A 24737-nucleotide genomic window follows, 5' to 3' on the forward strand; every position below is an offset into this window, starting at 1 on the left:
GGCATGCACGCTAAATTAGGTAGTTGCCATTGGATAAAATTTTCACTTCCTACTTTCTGAAGACGCGCATAGTTATTCTATTAGGCCGCACACACTGTCAGTCAAATTATTGGAGATATACTACGCTATCAAGATAGGTTGCACTGAATCGTACGTGGCGTTTATAATTTGGAGGTGGGAGTTCGCTGATCCTGGATCAGTGTAGCTTTCTTGCCATGATATCAAATACAGTACAGGAGGTTGGTGGCATCTTTATGGGGAGGACGGGCCCATGGTAATGGCTTGAGCAGAATAATTGGAAAGGTATCAACAACATCAAACACATGGTTTCCATGTGTTTGATACCATTCAATTTGCTCCGTTCCAGCCATTATTATGAGCCGTACTCCCCTCAGCGGTGGATATGGTATGTGAAGATATTTAGGTAGGGAGATCTGATCCCAGGTCATTTCATAGCTTCATTTTTGACTTTGTCATTCTTACATAGCTAGTTAATTTAAACAGACTTTATTTTCAATAGGGTGAAGGATAAAGCATACTTTTTTGTGCTGGTTTAATGTGATTGCTTGGACTATTGAGAAAATTGATGAGCAGCTTTCTGCAGGGTTATTGTATGAGTGAACATTATTGAGCTAGAAATACTGGCTATGCCAGCAAGACGTATGTGGTTTTCTAAATATACTGAACCAAAATATGAACGCAACATGCAACAATTTCAAGGATTTTACTGAGTTCATATAAGGAAATTAGTCAATTGAAATAAATAAATTAGGCCCTAATCTATGGATTTCACATGACTGGGCAGGGGTGCAGCCATGTGTGGGAATGGGAGGGAATAGGCCCAGCCACTTGGGAGCCAGGCCCACCTATGGGGGATCCAGGCCCAGACAATCAGAATGAGTTTTTCCCCACAAAAGGGCTTTATTACAGACAGAAATACTCCTCAGTTTCATCAGCTGTCCAGTTGGCTGGTCTCAGACGATCCCGCAGGTGAAGAAGCCAGATATGGAGGTCCTGGGCTGGTGTGGTTACACGTGGTCTGCGGTTGTGAGGCTGGTTGGATGTACTGCCAAATTCTCTCAAACAACATTGGAGGCGGCTTATGGTAAAGAAATTAACATTCAATTCACTGGCAACTGCTCTGGTGGACATTCCTGCAGTCAGCATGCCAATTGCACGCAGTGGTGTAAAGTACTTAAGTAAAAATACTTTAAAGTACTGCTTAAGAAGTTTTTTTGGGTAGCTGTACTTTACTTTATTATTTATATTTTTGACAACTTTTACTTTTACTTCACTACATTCCTAAAGAAAATAATGTAGTTTTTACTCCATACATAATGAGCTTGGTTTTACTTGTATTTAACACTAATTTGAGATATGTAAGTGATTTCTGAATTGAATCAAAGTCATGCTGAAGTTCACGAATGGCCTGCTGCACCTAGGTGGCAAAGGAATACAAAACTGTGTCATCTGCATAGAGATGAATGTTACAAGTATTAACAGTGTTTCCTATGTCATTAATATACAAGGTGAACAACAATGGACCCAAAATCAAACCCTGAGGAACACCTTTTTAAATCTCAAGAAATTCAGATTTAACCCCATCTGTTCAGAAAGCCTGAGTTCTGTCGCTAAGATAATTCTGAAACCATAAACAGGCTGTATATCCCAGGCCTATTTTTGATAACTTCTTCAGCAAAACAGAATGATCAACAGTGTCGATAAACAAGGCAGCACAGCTCTTTTTAGCATCCAAGGCATTGACAAGATCATTAATGGACACAGAAATAAGATTATTTGTGTAAATAGCAACAGCACCACCGTTGCCCTTCCTATCAGTCATAAACACATTGTAACCATCCATATCAACCTCAGAGTCCAGGGTTTTATCAGTTAACCAGGTTTCAGATAAAATAAAAAATATCAGGGTCTGCCTGAGAGGCCCAGATCTTGACATGATCCATTTTAGGTAATAAACTACGAATGTTAAGATGTAAAAATGTTAAACCTTTTCTGCATTTAAAATCACATGGAGTTTCAATACAAGTCAGATTATTTTGAGATTTCAGAACAACAGGAGACTTAAAGATTGGATTATACCTATTAGGAAAAGAAAACAAAGTAGAAATAGCAATTCCATTTCTCTGCTTAGCACCGTTAGGCATGTCACCATTTTCAGATACAACATGAGGAACTCTCACAGTGACCAAAGAGGAGATGGTGAAATCTGACTTACATGTAATGCTAATATTGTCCTCACATCAATTTAGTTGACCAAGAACCTTCCCAATGTTTGATGACAACAGCCGGGAGCCATTTTCACCTAGGTGAATTTCATCTTCCACAAAGTAGCCAGGCTTATTCCAGAAGGAGTCAAAATTGTCTACGAAGGGAGGGATTTGGAGCAATAATAACGTTTTTTGCTTGAGTGATCAATGGATTGATCTATCTATATTTAGAGAAATAAGCTTCTGTTAATGACAACAGCCGGGAGCCATTTTCACCTAGGTGAATAAACTGTCATGGATCAAAGTCCATCTCGTTCATCAATGGCCCCTCCTATAGAGGAAATGTCTTGAGTGGTTCAGGAGGTCAGCAAACTCACTGGGATCTCCATGAGCCAGATCATGACATCCAGAACTTCCTTGGGAACGCCGCTGCCTTCTGTTTCCCAACTCCTTTCCTCCGTGACATCCTTGCATTCACCAATGCCACCTCTTGCAAGAGCCGCTTGGGGCTCCAAGGAACATGATTCTAACGAGAGAAGCATTACTAGCCATTTGCCCTCACAGTATGTGGATAAGTCATGGCCTTTTGCAATCTACCCACGCTGTGAGGAACTGATCCGACAAGAAGGAATGCCTCCGCTGGAGAAGTCCCACCGTGCCAAGGAAGAGATCGAAGAGTCGGGCAATGTCTTCCCTGTTGCTGAGGTCAGGGTGCTCTGAACAGACCTTGACCAGTATCCATGAGGAAGATGAGACTAAGGTGCTCCACCTGATCAGCCAGGCCGTGCATGAGGAGACTCCCATGGAAATAATGGCTGAGGTGGAAAAAGTGGCAAGGAAAGACTCCTCCAAGAAGAAGGCCTCCTTCTGGAGAAGACTGAGATGTATTTGTTGCCTGGAGAAGAAGAAGGCTGTTACTACAAAGAAGAATAAGGTGGAGGAGCATGAGCCGGCAAAATGGTCACCCTGCACAATCAAAGTCACAAAGGTTCAAATTTGTCTTAATTATCTCTTGTAAATTCTATCTTTTCTGTTCCCTTTACAGAAGGATTCTGAAGATGCTATTTTCCCTACTGGGATTTCCTTAAATGCTCAGGAAATGATTGATGTCCTAAAACAGAACATTTTAATAAAATCTAAATATTTTACATGTCAGCATCTGTGTCTATTTCACATGTATGACACGTTTAGGGTTTTCCTTACATTATGCTCCAAATTAGTCAGAAGATTAGGTCAGATATTCAGTCCATGGTCAAGTGTCAGACTATAACTGGTTCAATGATACGGAAAGTAGCAAAAAACATAGATTACAAGCTTCACTAACTATTACAATAGTCTTCATTTTATAGGGACTACCGCTGGGGTAGTTTACTTGAAAAACAAACATGTCACATAAACAACCACAGAAGAATAAATAAACACACACACACAATTTTTATTTAATTTAATTTAACCTTTATTTAACTAGGCAAGTCAGTTAAGTGTAGCCAGGTGGTAAAAGCTCATAGCTGTATTAATTTATATTCACTAGATGGCACAGTCCCCTTAAGAGATCCCTAAATAGTGTGCAAGCGGTTATGTGATTGCTCATGTGCAGTGTGTAAGAGTGAGAGCAAGCAATTATACTGGAGAGCTGTTGAAATCCATTGTGGGGCCAAGGTTACTTTTGATGGATTGACATGAGGATGTTAGCTTCTTGCTAGCTGAATACCAGTGTTCTCAGAACCATGTTGTGGTTGATGATAACATTATTTGAAGCTGCTGTATGGGTGAGATGAGGATCTACTGTTCCATGTGAGGTTAGGGTATCATGTGGACAGTGTGCTAAAAGCAGAGCCACTACCGTTTATGCATTTCAATTTGTACTTATTGTACTCAGATTGTTTTTATGCACTTTACTAACATATTAATTTCACTTGATTGTGGTTTAGACTGAACTTTACTTTATGGTGACTTCACCTTGCGGTGATAGAACAAACAACCCCAAATTAGTTTGTGTCCTGTGCTGGGTTTACTTTCGCCAGGCTACATAACAACTAATTCTTATTCACAATGATGGCCTACCAAAAGGTAAAAGGCCTACTGCGGGGACGGGGGCTGGGATTAAAAATATAGGACTAAACACACATCATGACAAGAGAGACACCACTACATAAAGAGAGACCTAAGACAACAATATAGCATGGCAGCAACACATGATAACACAGCATGGTAGCAACACAACATGGTTGCAGCACAAAACATGGTACAAACATTATTGGGCACAGACAACAGCACAAAGGCAATATGATAGAGATAACAATACATCATGTGAACCAGCCACAACTGTCAGTAAGAGTGTCCATGATTGAGTCTTTGAATGAAGTGGTAGCGATAAAACTGTTCAGTTTGATTGTTTTTTGCAGCTTGTTCCAGTCGCTAGCTGCAGCGAACTGAAAAGAGGAGTGACCCAGGGATGTGTGTGATTTGGGGACCTTTAACAGAATGTGACTGGCAGAACGGGTGTAGTATGTGGAGGATGATGGCAGTAGTAGGTATCTCAGATGGGAGGAGTGAGGCCTAAGAGGGTTTTATAAATAAGCATCAATCAGAGGGTCTTGCGACAGGTATACAGAGATGACCAGTTTACAGAAGAGTATAGAGTGCAGTAATGTGTCCTATAAGGAACATTGGTGGCAAATCCGATTGCCGAATGGTAAAGAACATCTAGCCACTCGAGAGGACCCTTACCTGTCGATCTATAAATTACATCTCCGTAATCTAGCATGGGTAGGATGGTCATCTGAATCAGGGTTAGTTTGGCAGCTGTGGTGAAAGAGGAGCGATTATGATAGAGGAAACCAAGTCTAGATTTAACCTTAGCCTGCAGCTTTGATATTTGCTGAGAGAAGGACAGTGTACCATCTAGCCATACTCCCAAGTACTTATATGAGGTGACTACCTCAAGCTCTAAACCCTCAGAAGTAGTAATCACACAAGTGGGGAGAGAGGCATTCTTCTTACCAAACCACATGACCTTTGTTTTAGAGTTGTTCAGAACAAGGTTAATTAAGGGAAGAGAAAGCTTGTTGGACGCTAAGAAAGCGTTGTTGTAGAGTGTTTAACACAACATCCGGAGAGGGGCCAGCTGAGTATAAGACTGTATCATCTGCATATAAATGGATTAGAAAGCTACCTACTGCCTGAGCTATGTTGTGGATGTAAATTGAGAAGAGCGTGAGGCCTAGGATCGAGCCTTGGTGTACTCCCTTGGTGACAGGCAGCGGCTGAGACAGCAAATGTTCTGACTTTATACACTGCACTATTTGAGAGTGGTAGTTAGCAAACCAGGCCAAAGTCTCATCAGAGACACCAATACTACTTAGCCGGCCCACAAGAATGGAATGGTCTACTGTATCAAAAGCTTTGGCCAAGTCAATAAAAATCGCAGCACAACATTGCTTAGAATCAAGGGCAATGGTGACATAATTTAGGACCTTTAAGGTTGCAGTGACACATCCATAACCTGAGAGGAAACCAGATTGCATACCAGAGAGAATACTATAGACATCAAGAAAGTCAGTCAGTTGATTATGACAAGTTTTTCCAACACTTTTGATAAACAGGGCAAAATAAAATTGGCCTATAACAGATAGGATCAGATTGATCTCCTCCTTTAAATAAAGGATGCACCATGGCTGCCTTCCAAGCAATGGGGACCTCCCCAGAGAGAAGATACATGTTAAAAAGGTCAGTGATAGGCTTGGCAATGACAGAAAGATCTAAACCAGGGCTTCCCAACCGTCTTCCTGGATATCTACTGTCTTGTAGGTTTTCGTCTAACCCTAATGTAGCGTATCTGATTCAGCTAGTTAGGGTCTCGTTGAACAGGTAATTAATAGAATAAGGTGTGTTTTAGGGTAGGACTGAAAACCCACAAGATGGTAGATCTCCAGGAAGAGGGTTGGGCAGCCCTGATTTAAACCATCTGATGATATTTTACGTTTCATAACATAAAAGTAATCCATGCCGTGGTCGATATGAAACACAATTTAAATGAGTCCTACCATAGACTGTAAAAAGATCACCCATACAAGAAATAATCTTTCTTCAGGACACGTCACTTCCGATTCAAAGCTTTACTTCCGAAAAGCCGCACATTTTCTCCCTCTTTCTTTTCGCTTAGAACGCCATCATGGGTCGCATGCACGCTCCTGGGTAAGCATGTGTTTCATTCGGAAATAATAAGCATATTGGTTTTTGTTATTCGTAGCAGGACCACTTTACATTACCTCGTCAACCCCAACATATTTTTTTTGTGGACACATTTGGTTAAATGTCCACTATAATGATTTCTAGCTAGCTGTCTAACAACTAGCGTCCTGCCGCAACCGACACAGTGACATGATGGCCGCGCACACACTCCTGCAATTTTAGCCGACGGCTTAGTCATTGAAATAATTATATGGGTTTTTAGTCGCATATGCGCGCACATTGGAACGGTAACAATGCATCCCCTCGATCAAGTTTGTATTTAGTCTTCCATGAAGTCGGCCTAAATCTGAACATTATTTGCTCATTCCAGTGCTAATGTTAGCGTAGTGTAGGCTAGTTAGCCATAACTTCTACCTAATGCTAGGTAGGTACACTACATGACAAAGTATGTGGACACTTGCTCGTTGAACATCTCATTCCAAAATCATGGTCATTAATATGAAGTTGCCCCCCCCCCCCCTCTTTGCTATAACAGCCTCCACTCTTCTGGGAAGGCTTTCCACTAGATGTTGGTACATTGCTGCGGTGACTTGCTTTCATTCAGCCACGAGCATTAATGAGGTCGGGCACTGATGTTGGGCTATTAGTCCTGGCTCGCAGTCGGCGTTACAATTCATCCCAAAGGTGTTAGATGAAGTTGCGGTCAGGTCTATGCAGGCCAGCCAATCAAGTTATTCTACACACCTCGACAAAACATTTCTGTATGGACCTCGCTTTGTGCAAGGCAGCATTGTCATGCTGAAACAGTGAAGGGCCTTCCCAAACTGTTTTAAATGTTTACATTTATTTACCCTTTTTTTTAAACTAGGGTAGTCAGTTTAGAACAAATTATTTACAATGATGGCCTACACCGGCCAAACCCAGACGCTGGGCCATGTGCGCTGCCCTATGGGACTCCCAAACACGGCCAGTTGTGTACAGCCACAATGTTCAGCACAGAATGTAATTGTATGCTTTAGCATTAAGATTTCCCTTCATTGGAACTAAGGAGCCTAGCCATAACCAGTGACCATTATTCCTCCGTACAATGCTTTCGGACAGGTAGAAGTCTCCTGGCATCTGCCAAACCCAGATTTGTCCATCAGACTGCCAGTTGGTGAAGTGATTCATCACTCGAGAGAATGCGTTTCTACTGCTTCAGTCCAATGGAGGGGTGCTTTTTAAAAAGGCCAAATCCACTAATTTGAAGGGATGTCCACATACTTTTGTGTGTATATATAGTGTAGCTAGTTAAAGTACTACACTAGCTAGCTAGTTGAAATGCATTATCTCAAGTCAAGGCGTGGCTATTTGTCATGATTTAACTAGCTACTGACTTATAGCTACTTTCCTTCTGTTTCAGCAAGGGCCTGTCCCAGTCTGCACTTCCCTACAGGCGCAGTGTGCCCACCGTAAGTATGTAGTTGGTCATTAAACTTTTAGATGGTCAACTGGCATCTTGCTATCTGTTTGTAAAATACGTTCATGAATCTAGTCAACCTAGTAATGTGGCTACATGGTTTGCCATTATCATTGATACAACTTTCACTGGAATGCACATGTCATATTGCTGAGTCTAGCTAAATACCGAACTTAAACTACAAACGATCACTCCTGTGAATAGAAGGCTCAGTGGACAAAGGGGACATCATTAGTCTCTCAACCTCTGAAATGTTGTTCTACAGTGGCTGAAGGTTACATCTGATGACGTCAAAGAGCAGATCTTCAAGCTTGCCAAGAAGGGTCTTTCTCCCTCTCAGATCGGTAAGGACCTTGTTAATTTGTATGCTGTCCAGCCCTTTCCATAAGATTGCCACATTATGAACTGAGAAGACAATGACTTATGCACCCTAACCCAAAGGCCATATCAAATGAATGGTATGATTTTGTCAGGTGTGCTAAAATCAACATGTACCTTGTCGCCTTTCCCTGAAGCTGCTGTGCCATTGAAAGTGAATTCAAGGTTCAACAATATTATTCCAGATTATTTACTGTCTTAGTCCTATGCATATTGTTACTCACATTCTTTTCCTCGCCATCTGTTTAGAACAAAAATAGAAAGGATTATTCTGTCTATTTTTTTACAACCAAACCATTTCGAGTTTGGCTGACCCCCACACAAAGTACAAACCACAGAGGGGAAGCTACCAGGATACGTAAGTTAGGAAAGGCTGATACTACTGCTCTCTTTCCAGGTGTGATCCTTAGGGACTCTCATGGTGTTGCCCAGGTGCGCTTCGTCACTGGAAACAAGATCCTGAGGATCCTCAAGTCCAAGGGCCTGGCCCCTGACCTGCCTGAGGATCTGTACCACCTCATCAAGAAGGCTGTCGCTATAAGGAAGCATCTGGAGAGGAACAGAAAGGTAACGGCCTCTAGATTTCTGTCTCCAGTTAACTTCCAGGGAGGGAAAAGACTTAACCTGTTTGGGGAAGGTGTACCGCTAGCGGGACACCTCGTCAACATCCGGTGAAATTGCAGAGCGCCAAATTCAAATTAAATTACTATAAATATTTAACTTTCATGAAATCACAAGTGTAATACATCAAAATAAAGCTTAACTTGTTGTTAACCTGTTGGGGCTACAGGTTAGCAATGAACCCCGAGTCGGGTTTGCTAACAAGGCTGGAAATTCAAAACATCAAAAATCTAATAATTTCAATTTCTCAAACAATCAACTATTTTACACAATTTAAATGATAAACATCTCCTTAATCTAACCACATTGTTCGATTTTCAAAGAGGCTTTACGGCAAAAGCATAAAGTTAGATTATGTTAGGACAGTACATAGCCACAAAAGTACAAACATCCATTTTCAATTCAAGGTCAGGCGTCACCAAAAGCAGAAACCAGCTAGAATTATGCACTAACTTTTGTCAATCTCCATCAGATGACACTCCTAGGACATTATGTTATACAATACATGCATTTTTTGTTCCATCAAGTTCATATTTATATCCAAAAAAAGCATTTTACAGTAGCGTGAAATTCAGATTTTTTTCTTCTCTGAAATGCTTCCGGTGAACATAACAAAATTACTATTCGAAAACATTGGTAAATTATAATATTGTCATTCAAAGAATAATATATCATCTCGTAATTGCTACCGAATGGCCAGATCTCAAAATAACTTTACTGGGAAATCACATTTTGCAATAAACGGGGTGCTATGCTAAGAACAACAGGCTATGCTATACAGTTAGCATCATCTAAAATCGATAATAACATTGTAAATATCCCCTTACCTTTGATTATCTCCATCAGAAGGCAGGCATCCCAGGTCCGGAAGGCATCCCAGGTCCGGAACAAATGTGGTTTCTTTTGACAAAGTTCATAATTTATGTCCAAATAACACCAAGTACTTAGCGTTCATTATGTTCCCACAAAACGTGGTGGTGGGAGTGTAAAATCACGCCGAAAAGCTAAAAAAACCTAGTAAATAATCTATTTACGTCCGTTCAAACATGTCAAATGTTGTTTAGCATTAATCTTTTGGTCCATTTTTAACGTTAAACATCAGTAATATTTTCACACAACCTATCCTATGTCTAGATAAACAATGATGAAAACTCACGCTTCTCAGATTTATGCGCAGGCGCAAAAAAATAAAGTGATGACATGTCAACTTCCTTGGATTCTAATTTGCTCTCTGTTTATCATAGACGCTTCAAACAACTTTATAAAGATCGTTGACATCTAGTGGAAGCCGTAGGTGTTGCGAAATGAATCCTTTCTCACTATGGTATCTATAAAACAATGACACTAAATAGTACAGTCACAAAATTCACTTTTTTTAATCTATTTTTCAAAGGTTTTTGCCTGCAATATGAGTTTTGTTATACTTACAGACACCATTCAAACTGTTTTAGAAAATTCTGAGTTTTCTATCCGAATGTGTTAATAATATGCATATCCTAGTTTCTGAGTTGGTGTAGGAGGCAGTTAAAAATGGGCACATATTTTTTTCAAAATGTCTCAATACTGCCCCCGAGCCCCAACAGGTTAATCCAGCCACCTTGTCAGATTTCAAAAAGGCTTTAAGGCAAAAGCAAGCCATGTGATTATCTGAGGACAGCGCCCAGCACACAAAACATTAGTTACAGCCAAGTAGATTAGTCACAAAAGTCAGAAATGGCAATAAAATGAATCACTTACCTTTGATCTTCATATGGTTGCACGCACAAGACTCCATGTTACACCATGAATGGTCAGTCCCTCTTTATGTCCAAAACCTCTTTGTTGGCGCGTTTTGTTCACTAATCCATTGGCTCAAATGCGGTCAAAACAGGCAGACAAAATCCAAATTGTACGAGTAAAGTTGGTAGAAACATGACAAACGATGTTTATAATCAATCCTCAGGTTGTTTTTAGCCTAAATAATCGATAATACACTGCTCAAAAAAATAAAGGGAACACTAAAATAACACATCCTAGATCTGAATGAATGAAATAATCTTATTAAATACTTTTTTCTTTACATAGTTGAATGTGCTGACAACAAAATCACACAAATAATCAATGGAAATCCAATTTATCAACCCATGGAGGTCTGGATTTGGAGTCACACTCAAAATTAAAGTGGAAAACCACACTACAGGCTGATCCAACTTTGATGTAATGGCCTTAAAACAAGTCAAAATGAGGCTCAGTAGTGTGTGTGGCCTCCACGTGCCTGTATGACCTCCCTACAAGGCCAGGGCATGCTCCTGATGAGGTGGCGGATTGTCTCCTGAGGGATCTCCTCCCAGACCTGGACTAAAGCATCCGCCAACTCCTGGACAGTCTGTGGTGCAACGTGGCGTTGGTGGATGGAGCGAGACATGATGTGCTCAATTGGATTCAGGTCTGGGGAACGGGCGGGCCAGTCCATAGCATCAATGCCTTCCTCTTGCAGGAACTGCTGACACACTCCAGCCACATGGGGTCTAGCATTGTCTTCCATTAGGAGGAACCCAGGGCCAACCGCACCAGCATATGGTCTCACAAGGGGTCTGAGGATCTCATCTCGGTACCTAATGGCATTCAGGCTACCTCTGGCGTGCACATGGAGGGCTGTGCGGCCCCCCCAAAGAAATGCCACCCCACACCATGACTGACCCACCGCCAAACCGGTCATGCTGGAGGATGTTGCAGGCAGCAGAACGTTCTCCACGGCGTCTCCAGACTCTGTCACTCTTGTCACGTGCTCAGTGTGAACCTGCTTTCATCTGTGAAGAGCACAGGGCGCCAGTGGCGAATTTGCCAATCTTGGTGTTCTCTGGCAAATGCCAAACGTCCTGCACGGTGTTGGGCTTTAAGCACAACCCCCACCTGTGGATGTCGGGCCCTCATACCACCCTCATGGAGTCTGTTTCTGACCGTTTGAGCAGACACATGCACATTTGTGGCCTGCTGGAGGTCATTTTGCAGGGCTCTGGCAGTGCTCCTCCTGCTCCTCCTTGCACAAAGGCGGAGGTAGCGGTCCTGCTGCTGGGTTGTTGCCCTCCTACGGCCTCCTCCACGTCTCCTGATGTACTGGCCTGTCTCCTGGTAGCGCCTCCATGCTCTGGACACTACGCTGACACACAGCAAACCTTCTTGCCACAACTCGCATTGATGTGACATCCTGGATGAGCTGCACTACCTGAGCTACTTGTGTGGGTTGTAGACTCCGTCTCATGCTACCACTAGAGTGAAAGCACCGCCAGCATTCAAAAGTGACCAAAACATCAGCCAGGAAGCATAGGAACTGAGAAGTGGTCTGTGGTCACCACCTGCAGAACCACTCCTTTATTGGGGGTGTCTTGCTAATTGCCTAGAATTTCCACCTGTTGTCTATTCCATTTGCACAAGAGTATGTGAAATTTATTGTCAGTGTTGCTTCCTAAGTGGACAGTTTGATTTCACAGAAGTGTGATTGACTTGGAGTTACATTGTGTTGTTTAAGTGTTAATTTTTTTGAACAGTATATTTCAACCGGACAATAGCGTCGTCAATATAAAAGGAAGAAGCGTGCTCTCGGTCGTGCGCAGAAAACAGTTCTGGGGACTTAGTGGTCATTCTCCCTCATTTTTCAGAATAAAAGCCTGAAACAATGTCTAAAGACTGTTCACAACTAGTGGAAGCCATAGGGAATGGAATCTGGGTCCTATCCCTTTAAATTGTGGATAGGCTTTCATTGGAAAAACACCCATTTCAAAATAATGCCACTTCCTGGATGGATTTTCCTCTGGTTTGCCTGCCATATCAGTTCTGTTATACTCAGACATTATTTTAACAGTTTTGTATACTTTACAGTTTTCTATCCAAATCTACCAATTGTATGTATATCCTAGCTTCTGGGCCTGAGTAGCAGGCAGTGTACTTTGGGCACGCTTTTTATCCAAAATTCCAAATGCTTGCCCCCTATCCTAAAAAAGTTAAACTACCAGCATCATAATGTTTGAAAATCCAACTAAATTGTGCCTTGCTGTAAAAATGTATTGATTGATGCTCAATGTGGACAGCCGGTGAGGTTGCTCTTGCATGGCTCCGTCCAAGTGGCTTATGGGAGCGTAGCACTGTACAGTGCCATGATGTACAGTCCCGTTCCACAACATTGTACAGCAAGCCTGTTCCCAGCCTTTGGGCTGGTGGGGACGGCGTCCTGCATATTCCTACGTCTTCCCAGAGCCTCTGGGCCATGACTGGGCAGGCAAACCATGTAGTGCACAAGTTAACTCAATTGTAATACCTGCATTTACCATTGACCGTTTGAGGTTTTTGACTATGTCGAAGGGCTGTTTAACTATAGCTTCTTTTTTTTTTCTTGCAGGACAAGGATGCCAAGTTCCGTCTGATTCTCACTGAAAGCAGAATCCACAGATTGGCCCGTTACTACAAGACCAAGAGAGTTCTTGCTCCCAACTGGAAGTAGTACGTATTACCTCTTCACTGCTTTATTGACTTTTGGGAGAGCAAGCCAGCATGAAGGCATAGTACCTACTCAATTAATATTTTCAGTTTGTTAGTTCACTAAATGGCACACTTCATTGTCCTGTTCTTCCCTTCTAAGAGCTGAGATATTTCTTATGTGCTAGATAAACCTTGGAGGTAAATTAGCAGAGTGGCTGTTCTGTGCCAACCTGCCAGTCCCCTTCATACATCTCCCTGCCACTCAGTGGTTCTAGTTCATTCTTACCAACTGCCAGAGGCATTACCTAAACTGGTTAATTAGCAGTCTCGAGCAGGCTGAGAATATATACTAACAAATGTTGACTGGTTGATCATCAACCATACGACTGCTTCTATTGTTAGTTGTTAAAATTGGTGACGTTCAACTTTTTAGTTGATTACAGTACTTTACATTACTAATCCCTTTTCCCTCTTGATCCACAGCGAATCCTCTACTGCTTCTGCTCTGGTGGCATAAGTCATTTTCACAAATAAAGATCCATTTGGAAGGATCTTGTCTGCTGTGTTTTTGTTTCAAAGAGGTGGTTGAGTTCTATAAAGGGTGGCGAAAGTACACATGATAGTTCTTATAGTGAAAAATATAAACATCTAAAGTGTTGGTTTCTTGATTCATGAGCTGAAATAAGAGCCCAGAAATGTTCCATAGGCACAAAATGCTAAATTCTCAATTTTGTGCTCACATTTTTTTTAACATGCCTGTTAACATTTCTCCTTTGCAAGACAATCCATCCACCTGAAAGGTGTGACATATCAAGAAGCTGATTAAACATGATTACACAGGTGCACCTTGTGCTGGGGACAAAAGGACCTAATAAATGTGCAGTTTTGTCAATATAATGCCACAGATGTCTGAACTTGAGGGAGTGTACAACTGGCATGCTTACTGCAGGAATGTTCAATAGAGCTGGTGTGAGAATGTTAATTTCTCTACAATGAGCCAACTCTGGTTTAGAGATTTTGGCAGTACAACTAACCAGCCTCACGTCAGGCCACATGTAAGCACGCTAGGCCAGGAATTTGACATCTGGCTGCTTAATGTGTGGGATTGTCTGGGGCGGGTGCAGAAGAGTATTTCTCTACTAAAACCCTCTTGTGGGAAGAAACTCATTCTGATTGGCTAGAGTTGGCTCAAGTGGGTGGGGCCATGCCCCTGCCTGGGCATGTGAAATTCATAGATTAGGGCCTAATGAATTTCAATTGACTTATTTCCTATGTACTACCTCTGAGATCTTTTGAATTGTTGCAATTATTTTTGTTGTGTGGTTGGAAAAATCGCCAGAGAAAGTAAAATGCCTTATTGCATAAATGGCTAACCATCTGTATTGATTTAATTAAACTTTTCCTTAGTATTTCAAAGTAATTTGAATTATATAAACCCTTAAGTGTAGATTCATTGTTACCTTGTTAAATGTGATCTATATAATTGGATGGAGAGGCTCTGGTTCCTAGGCAACCTGGTGCAGTGGTGTGCACTGCTGTGCTCTCCAGGCTTCCTTCCACCTCTGACTCGCAGCAGGGGGAAAAAAAGGTGGAGACGTGATCTAACACTGGGCCTCCACATGCAATCAATGAGAAACCTTTGTGCTGTGGCATTTAGAGGCTAAATTAATGTATTGATGGTTTAATGATGGAGAAATGCTACTGTGTTGAAGTGTTAAGTCAATGTACAATTTTACCACAAGAGAGCAGCATTTAACTGTTAAATTACCCTGACTGAACCAAAGGTATGCCTTTAAAGGCTAAATGCCTGAACTTACTCCTTTTGATGGTACATGTTTGTGAAGCGGTTGAATTCAGCAGGCATGTTTTTGCACATGAAACTGGTACGTTTATCATGGGATGGTGGTTCTGATATTAAGTAAAAGTTGCTGATCCACCACAGGCCACAAAGACTACTCTTCATCACTAGCAGTCTCGTAAACCCACAATCCTTAAGACTGCTAGGAAGCAGGAGTCTGCTTAATGGAGCCTAACCTCTCACCCAGCAGTCCTGCTCACTTGGCACATCTGGGGAGACCGAGTGCAGGACCTGGAAGCTGTACTTACTCTTCATCCAGATGGAACCATACACCTGCCAGAAGATGATTCACTTCAACATCACCAACTTCTATTCTATGTCCTGAGTCATCTTCCCCCTGAAGTATTATTCATATGATTAGACTAGTCTCTGCTTATGTGACTTCAAAAGATATTCATCTTTAATTTGTCATTAATCATTGTAAGTATTTGATAGCCTCTGGTTTAGATGTCTACATTTTGGCTGTCAGTAATCAAAGAAAACATTGTCTAAAATCATTTTACCAATATGGTTCCTAAAGTTCCTTGAAAGCAGGAGCCTATAAATAGAAGCATTATTAAGGGGTGAGCTGTTCTGTGATCTTTTTTTTCTGGAGATTTAACATGCATTACTGAGCCTAGCTTTATTCTGCTAAAAGAAGGTGGTAATGAAGGTGTCACACGTTGTATTGATTTTGTATCAGTATATCTTGGTGTATCAGTATATCTTGGTGTATCAGTATCTGTGTTGGACAGGGGCATGGTTTTAGTGCCTGAGGAGTGAAATGCCATCTTGGTGTGGTATATCAGATTGCCTGTAAGATCTTTATTGCATTTGCTGCATAGCCCCTTCAGCTAGCACTGATTCAGCCGGAGCTGCTGCCTCCTAGGAGAGGACGATAACATTGAGTCACCTTGCTGCATTGTGAGCCTCTGGCAGTGGAGAGGCAGGAATCAGCAGCAGCGCCTATACTGCAGAGCTGCGCAGGACTGTGCATCACTACCGTGTGTATTAGAGGGAGAAAGAGAATAGTGGAGAAAGGTTGACTGGGGACTGCAGTGTTATGTCCTCCTCTGCCCCAGGGTTCATGGTTTGGAGTTTTTCTCTGTCTGAAATGCTTTCGGTGAATGCACACCACCCCAGTATAGACGACTTAGTGCAGTGCAGCGACTGATCCCAGTTAAAATGCTCATGTTTTTCCCCCCTCAGACTGCTACTTGCAGATACAGTTTTTCAGAGTTTGTGGTGTGTCTCCAGGACTGAGTTGCTGCAGAGGGATTCAGTGGAATGAGAAAGGCAGATTGTCAGAAGAGTTGTCCAAGGACTCTATAACTGTGGTCCCATGGGATCAGAGAGCTGTCAACCTCTCATCGCTGGCCCTCTCCCTCAGCAGCCTTGCTTTGAATGCCTAATGCAGCGTTTATGTGCTAGAGGGAAGTAGGAAACTCAGAAATATCCAACTTGCTAACTGGTTGTAGTTATACACGTTCCACATGCAAATGGACATTTCAGAGTTTCCTTGTTCTGACTAGCATGTGAACGCGGTATAACATCACTACTCTGAGAGTTCCTGTCACTCATCAGCAACAATAAGTTATTCTTTATGTTCCATTGACATTTACAAAATATAATTTCAAATGGTTATTTGTGTGTGTTATACTGAGGAAGAAAAAAAAACAGCTTGATATTTGGCTCACTTAACTTCACCTATTGTTTGCAGAGTCAACAATGAAGACAGATCACCACCACTACGGAAACACAACCTCAATATGCCAGCCTCCATCATTTTCTTCAACTTCTGGCTTAGTTTGTTTTAATTTAAAATTGTATTTAAAATGTACTTAACTAGGCAAGTCAGTTATGAACAAATTCTTATTTACAATGACGGCCTGGCAAATGGCCTCCTGCGGGGACGGGCTGGGATTAAAGATAAAAATATAGGACAAAACACATCACGACAGGAGAGACACCACAACACTACATAAAGAGAGACCTAAGACAACAACATTGCATGGCAGCAACACACAACATGACAACAACATGGTAGCAGCACAACATGGTAGCAGCGCAAAACATAGCATAAACATTATCGGCCACAGACAACAGCACAAAGGCAAGAAGGTAGAGACAACAATACATCTCTCAAAGCAGTGATCATCAAGGCAGGTTTTCAAAAAGAGCTCATTTGATGTATATATTTGTAATCAAATGGGTTTGGAGAAGAAGCGTGTTTGATTTCACACCATCATTCCAGAGGAACAGTACATCAAACCAATGGGGGACAGGCCAGAAAAGCCTCCTCCATAGGGATTCAGTGATCAAATATTTATATTGCAGTGGGGTGTTTGATGCTTTCTGCTCCCTGGGAGTGTACTCTGGGTTGTTTTAGTCCAGGAAGGAAGGAGATTGATAACCTTTACCTAACAGGAAGCCCACGAGGATATGGAGAGTTATTTGTCTTCTTTTAGTCGTTTTAAAAATGTATTGGACCAGGAAACTGTGTTCAGTAAGAACATTTTTAGATAAAACACTGCATTGGTAGTACTAATTTTTATTTAACCTTTATTTAACTAGGCAAGTCAGTGAAGAACAAATTCTTATTTACAATGACAGCCTAGGAACAATGGGTTAACTGCCTTGTTCAGGGCAGAATGACATATTTTTACCTTGTCAGCTCAGGAATTCCATCTAGCAACCTTTCGGTTACTGGCCCAACGCTCTAACCACTAGGCTACCTGCCACCCCATATATATTGAGATGTAATCCACTCATTCTGAATCATGAGGAATACGTGTATTCAAATGGCTATAGTAAAAATAAAGGTTGTCATAAAGACATTGGAGAGAGGCCAGACATTATATGTTGATGTCTTCCTTTTTTGATGTCCAGTGATACAGCTCTTTTCCCTCTTTACTTAGAGATGTAGCCTGCTGTGTACTCTGTACTGTGACTTTGAGCATTGCTTCACACACCCCAAGTTAAATGTATGGGAAGCATCAGGAAATTGGGCAGGTCTGCTTGATGCAGTGTAAGCATTATTGTAATGTGTCATGGTTGGGAAGGCTCTCTGTCCTTAAGGCCTGCAGCTGCAGTGAGAGAGACGTGAAGCTGATAGATCCACAGCTAAACCAGCTTTGTGTGTACATGCCACACACACTGCCACACACACTATCACACACTGTCACACACACACACACACACACACACACACACACACACACACACACACACACACACACACACACACACACACAGAGAGTTGGATTGTAGATTCATCATGAATTCACTTACTGCCATTTAACATATTGTCAGCCATAGCACACAATAAAGCTGGCTATTTATAGCCTTTCTCTGATGACAACAATGGCCTTCTGAGCAGTTGCTTCTTTTTTTGTGAACTTGCCCTGCTCTTGAGAGAAGTCCTGCCATGTCAGTGTATTTTTGTTATTGGGAACTCTCTCACTCAGAGAAACCTGATAGCAGCTGGACCTGGGGTGTGAGGACTATGAGGACCATGTAAGGCATGGGATAATAGTCCCATTACAGCACAGCCAGATGCATATTTTAGGACATTTCTGTCAGTATCCAATTTTGACAGTGCAGCTTCAGGCAATATTTACCATTAAAGAAATACAGATTTACATAGCCTATACTGATGTAGATGTAATTTGATTAATATTTTGTTGTTGAGAATCTTTCTGTAACCTCTTTCAACATCTATCCAACATATTAGCCCAACACATGATATGTTTCTGAAATCCTCAAGATGTTTCCATAGCAATGGGAGGTAAGGGTGCTGAGGGTGCTGTAGCACCCCCTGATGATTCAAAATTATTACAATTTTAATTAAATTTTAAAAAATGAGTGGAGAAAAATAATTGTCACTGATCTTTCCGTGTGCATCGTGGGGTGAGCTCCTGTTTGAAGCTCACCCCACAATTAAGTGATATGATTCTGATCATGTGATTTCTCTATAGGCTTGCACATTTTGGGGAATATTCAGAGGTGAAAACCTTCCGTGGGAATTAACGGGAATTAATATTAATACCATTTAAATGTAGATGTTTTTTTTTGCATTGGATATATTTACCATACCATATGGAGACATAAACCTTTTACCTTATCATAAGTAGACATAATTGTATATGATTAAATCCTTCCAATAGAAATAAAAAAACGATTTAGTTATGAATCAAACTTTAATTAAATGAGTTAACTCTTCACATGGGATGATTTCACTGAACAACAAAAGAAAGGGAATATTGAATGATCCCCAATGATCCATCGCATCTCCCAAAAACGTTTTCAACATGCATCTGTAAAATGATAGTCGAGAAACTAAAGCTTTGGTTGTCGTCCTCTCAGGCTTCCATGTCTTCTCCCTGGACCTCCTCAATGTCCACCTCTTGAACATCAGACTCTGAGGCCTCATCTTCACTGTCACTTTCCAACCTTTTTGAGGATAGCTCGTTGTCAGGCTCAAAAAGCCTCAAATTTGCCCAGAAGGCCACCAATTTTTCAACCTTTGTATTGGTCAGCGTGCTTTGGTGTGTGTGTTCCCAAACAAGGAACAATTGCGCTCCGAGGCGGCTGATGTTGGTAGGATTTGGAGGATGATGGAGGAAACAGGGGAAAGAGCCTCAGATCCACAAAGTCCCTTCCACCAGGTGGCTGATGAGATATATTGGCACGTCTGCCATATTGCCTCTCCATTCCAAAGCCCTTGCTTGGAAGTGTACTTCGCCAGACTGCCAAGAAACTTGCCCTCACCCAGGCCAAGGTGGCGAGACACGGTAGTGATGACACCATAGGCCTTGTTGATCTCTGCACCAAACAGAATGCTCTTGCCAGCATACTTGGGGTCCAACATGTACACTGCGGCGTGTATGGGGTTCAGGCAGAAGTCTTCACGCTTTTTGATGCATTTCAGAACTGCAGTTTCCTCTGCTTGGATCAACAGTGAAGTGAGCAGGGCAGTATGGATTTCTTCTCTTACATCTGCAAGCAGAGTCTGAACATCGGAGAGGATGGCACTGTCTCCCTCAATCCGTGCAATGGCTACTGCTATAGCTTTCAGGAGTTTCGGGCTGCTTACCACTCTCTCCCAAAATACATCATCCAGGAGGATCCTCTTGATGGAGCTGTCCATTTCAGCAGACTATGATATGGCCATTTATTGGAGAGACTCCTTGCCCTCCAAGAGACTGTCAAACATGATGACAGCACCACCCCAACGGGTGTTGCTGGGCAGCTTCAATGTGGTGCTCTTATTCTTCTCACTTTGCTTGGTGAGGTAGATTGCTGCTATAACTTTATGACCCTTCACATACCTAACCATTTCCTTGGCTCTCTAGTAGAGTTTATCCATTGTTTTCAGTGCCATGATGTCCTTGAGGAGCAGATTCAATGCATTGGCAGCACAACCAAATACCTTCTGTGGTCCAAGGTAATTGATGACTGTCTTCAGCTCATCTGCAATGTAGAGACTGATGTGTCTGTGCTCTTGTAGAATACTGGTTGAGGAGTGGAGATGATGTAGTTAATTATTCCTTGCCCACGAACATTCAACCACCCATCAGAGATGATTGCCATACAGTCTGCTTTCCCTATGATTTGCTTGACCTTCACTTGAACTCTGTTGAACTCTGCATCCAGCAAATTAGTAGATAAAGCATGTCTGGTTGGAGGGGTGTATGCTGGGTGAAGAACATTCAGAAATCTCTTCCAATACACATTGCCTGTGAGCATCAGAGGTGAACCAGTTGCATACACAGCTCGAGCAAGACATTCATCAGCATTTCTCTGACCATGTTCCTCCATTGAGTAAAAAAAAACCTTGATTCCAGGAGGACCATGAGCTGTTGCTATCGATAAGGTGTCGGATTCATCATTTTCACCTCGAATAGAGGTAGAAAGACTTTTGTCAGAGGATGTTTGTTGTGAGCGCTGAGGGAACTTTATGCACTTGGCCAGATGATTCTGCATCTTTGTTGCATTCTTCACATATGATTTGTCACAGTATTTGCAAATGTACACAGCTTTTCCTTCTACATTAGCTGCAGTGAAATGTCTCCACACATCAGATAGTGCCCGTGGCATTTTCCTGTAAAGATTAGAAAGAAATTAGTAAAAAAAAAAATCCATGTACAGATAAATAGTTAAGGAGTTAGATTAAACAACTCCTTTGTAAGATAAATGTTTTAAAATGAAACATGTATGGAAACAGGTGAACTAACACTTCAGTTAGCAGGCTCAAGCAAGCTAAAACCCACATGGTAGCAAAAACTAACTAGCTGAAATTGTTAACAAGTTAGAAATGATTTAAACACACTTTGCTGTAGGCTACTATTTACTAGTTAACAAAAAATAATGTATGTCGTATAAAATATATTCACCCCATCCAGTACTGTAATCAAAACTTACCAGAAAGCATGTAGTCCTAGGCTCAGACAGTGTAGTAGTGTGGGCTCAATAGCATCTCATTAGTGTGCAAGATCATGAGAATCAGCTGTACATGTGATGGAAGAATGCACTGCGCATGCAGAGGGTTGCAATTCCATTGAATTGGGGATAGTTTAACCAATCTATGCCACAAGACCTAGAATTGCCTTATGTGTATCCCACAAAAAGTTAACTTTTTTGATGAATTTAAGCAAAATTCCCCAAATTCCAGGGCTTAACTTCCCATGGAAAATTTCCAGAAAAATTCCAGAAATTTACCAGAAAGTTTCTGACCCTTTGCAACCCTATTTCTCTGCAAAGGCTTAGTAACAATAGTTTTGATTTTCTCTTCTCAGACCAAGGAATAAACGCATCAGGATTAAGCTGTCCCAGTTTATATGATGTCCCACGCATTACGAATTCACCCTATTTAAGTTTAAAATGCTTCTAAAGTTTGTCATTTCCACTTTGATATTTCAGACTTGATTTGTCCTAACGAAAAATGTATGAACCCCTACAAAAATGTCCATAAATTATAATCCACATAATTCACATTTCCTGCTGTATGTAGCAAACTGGCTCAAATTAAGATCCTACATCTGTACATTTAATCTGTTATATAGAGAGACTCATTTTGCCGACCAGGTTGAATAGTTTATTATGTGCTATGTATTTTGCACCACACTAGAATGAAACACAATCTTATCATGTGTCCTGTGTTACAAATTAACAACACAAACTTTGTATAAGTTATAATGCCCTAGCTGTATTTATGGCCAATTTATACGTACATATGCCGCGTTCACGTGCTGGTTGTAACTAGGAAACTCGGAAATGTACTACTTGCTAACTGGTTGAAAGCGGTACGCAGAAGCATCATACCCATCAGATTTGTCCTGTTGTTTCTCTGTAGTTGCCATCTAGCAATTTTATGAAGTTGGCTTTAGCTAGCCCAGATAGGTTCCCAATCTCCCAACCCTGTAACTAGCTACCAAGAAGCCATTTCAGGCTATCAAGTTAGAGATTGTCTAACTATCTTAGCTGGCATGTCTGCTGGCAAGGTTGGTAGACTTTAGAAAAGCAAGCAATAACTGTTCTGAATAAGACTCACATTCCTTTCAATCTTTTACCCAGATTTTAGCAGAGAAGCAAAGAAGCAGGTTTCTTTATTTTTTTTCAGGATGATACAGACAGCTCAAGAGGTATGCATAGATATGCAGAAAAATATACATATTTGACAGATTTAAGTATAATGATTATGGCTCTAAATTGCAGGAAAATGCTGTTTCAGGTGTTTGAAAAACGCTAAATTCTCCAACTTATGGTAGGGGGACCTGGACCACCCCCAAGACTTCCTCACCTACTTTGTGCCTCCTTAGATTTTTGGGGTGCATGACACCCCTGGCGGCAAGTCTATAGCTACAATCAATTAGCAAGTCAGAAATGAGTTTCCTACTTCCAACTACCACGTGAAAGTGGCACAAATGTTCGATAACCTTACAGGTAACTGCCAAAATAAAGGAAACTCTTGAGTAAATGAGGGATACAAAGTATATTGATAGCAATTCTTCCACACATATGTGGTTTCTGAGTTAATTAAGCAACTAACATCCCTTCATGCTTAGGGTCATGTATAAAAATGTTGGCCATTATTTTGGGTACCCATGGTTGGAAGAAGAGATCTCAGTGACTTTGAAAAAGTTTACATAAGTATTCAGACCTTTTACTCAGTACTTTGTTGAAGCACCTTTGGCAGCGATTACAGCCTTGAGTCTTCTTGGGTATGACGCTACAAGTTTGGCACACCTGTATTTGGGGAGTTTCTCCCATTTGTCTCTGCAGATCCTCTCCAGCTCTGTCAGGTTCTATTGGGAGCTTTGCTGCACAGCTATTTTCAGCTATCTCCAGAAATGTTCGATCGGGTTCAAGTCTGGGCTCTAGCTGGGCCACTCAAGGACATTCAGAGACTTGTCCCAAGCCACTCCTGCCTTGTCTTGGCTGTGTACTTAGGGTTGTTGTCATGTTGGAAGGTGAACCGTTGCCCCAGTCGGTGGTCCTGAGCACTCTGGAGAAGGTTTTCATCAAGCATCTCTCTGTACTTTGCTCTGTTCAACTTTCCCTCGATCCTGACTAGTCTCCCAGTCCCTGCCGCTAAAAAACATTCCCACAGCATAATGCTGCCACCACCATGCTTCACCGTAGCGATGGTGCCAGGTTTCCTCCAGACGTGAAGCTTGGCATTCAGGCAAAAGAGTTCAATCTTGGTTTCAGTAGACCAGAGAATCTTGTTTTTCATGGTCTTTAGGTGCCTTTTGGCAAACTCCAAGTGGGCTGTCATGTGCCTTTTACTAAGGAGTGGCTTCCGTCTGGCGACTCTACCATAAAGGCCTGATTGGTGGAGTGCTGCAAAGATGGTTGTCCTTCTGGAAGGTTCTCCCACCTCCACAGGGCGGCCAGCTCTAGGAAGAGCCTTGGTTGTTCCAAACTTCTTCCATTTAAGAATGATGGAGGCCATTGTGTACTTGGGGACCTTCAATGCTGCAGACATTTTTTGGTACCCTTCCCCAGATCTGTCTTGACACAATCCTGTCTCGGAGCTCTACGGACAATTCCTTTTGACCTCATGGCTTGGTTTTTGCTCTGACATGCACTGTCAACTGTGGGACCTTATATAGACAGGTGTGTTGCTTTCCAAATCATGTCCAATCAATTGCATTTTGCACTGGTGGATTCCAATCAAGTTGTAGAAACATCTCAAGGTTTGTCAATGGAAACAGGATGCACCTGAGCTCAATTTCGAGTATCATAGCAAATGGTATGAACACTTATGTAAATAAGATATTTATGTTTTAAATTCTTAATAAATGAGCAAAAATAAACGTTTTTTGCTTTGTCATTATGGAATATTGTGTGTAGATTTATGAGGGGAAAAATAATTTCATCATTTTTAGAATAAGGCTGTAACGTAACAAATTGTGGGAAAAAATCAAGTGGTGTGAATACTGTATGGGAGATTATGGACCAGGGCTTCCCCCACCATCAACAAAACACTAAATAATGGAATGACGCATCCCTCCAATAGAGATCCAGACACATCTATGCCAAGGTGCATTGAAGCCGTTCT

At 41.6% G+C, this 24737-nt stretch overlaps 1 protein-coding gene and 3 non-coding genes across 4 annotated transcripts; all 4 read left to right on the forward strand.

Annotated features, from left to right (window-relative positions):
* The first annotated feature begins 6395 nt into the window (after positions 1–6395).
* rps13 (ribosomal protein S13) lies at positions 6396–13886 on the forward strand. Its single transcript, NM_001139592.1, has 6 exons — positions 6396–6425; positions 7825–7873; positions 8147–8225; positions 8657–8826; positions 13256–13356; positions 13819–13886. Exons 1-6 carry the CDS (start codon positions 6403–6405, stop codon positions 13850–13852), a joined length of 456 nt encoding a protein of 151 aa, NP_001133064.1. The 5' UTR covers positions 6396–6402; the 3' UTR covers positions 13853–13886.
* LOC123725314 (small nucleolar RNA SNORA68) lies at positions 8304–8435 on the forward strand. The gene has a single exon (XR_006757812.1). It is a non-coding gene; the product is annotated as a small nucleolar RNA SNORA68 (small nucleolar RNA).
* Positions 12935–13157, forward strand: LOC123725292 (small nucleolar RNA SNORA73 family). Its single transcript, XR_006757790.1, has one exon. It is a non-coding gene; the product is annotated as a small nucleolar RNA SNORA73 family (small nucleolar RNA).
* Positions 13461–13588, forward strand: LOC123725270 (small nucleolar RNA SNORA19). The gene has a single exon (XR_006757771.1). It is a non-coding gene; the product is annotated as a small nucleolar RNA SNORA19 (small nucleolar RNA).
* Positions 13887–24737: the final 10851 nt, after the last annotated feature.

This window comes from Salmo salar, chromosome 11 (assembly GCF_965601325.2).
Source record: "Salmo salar chromosome 11, fSalSal1, whole genome shotgun sequence".
Lineage (NCBI taxonomy): Eukaryota > Metazoa > Chordata > Actinopteri > Salmoniformes > Salmonidae > Salmo > Salmo salar.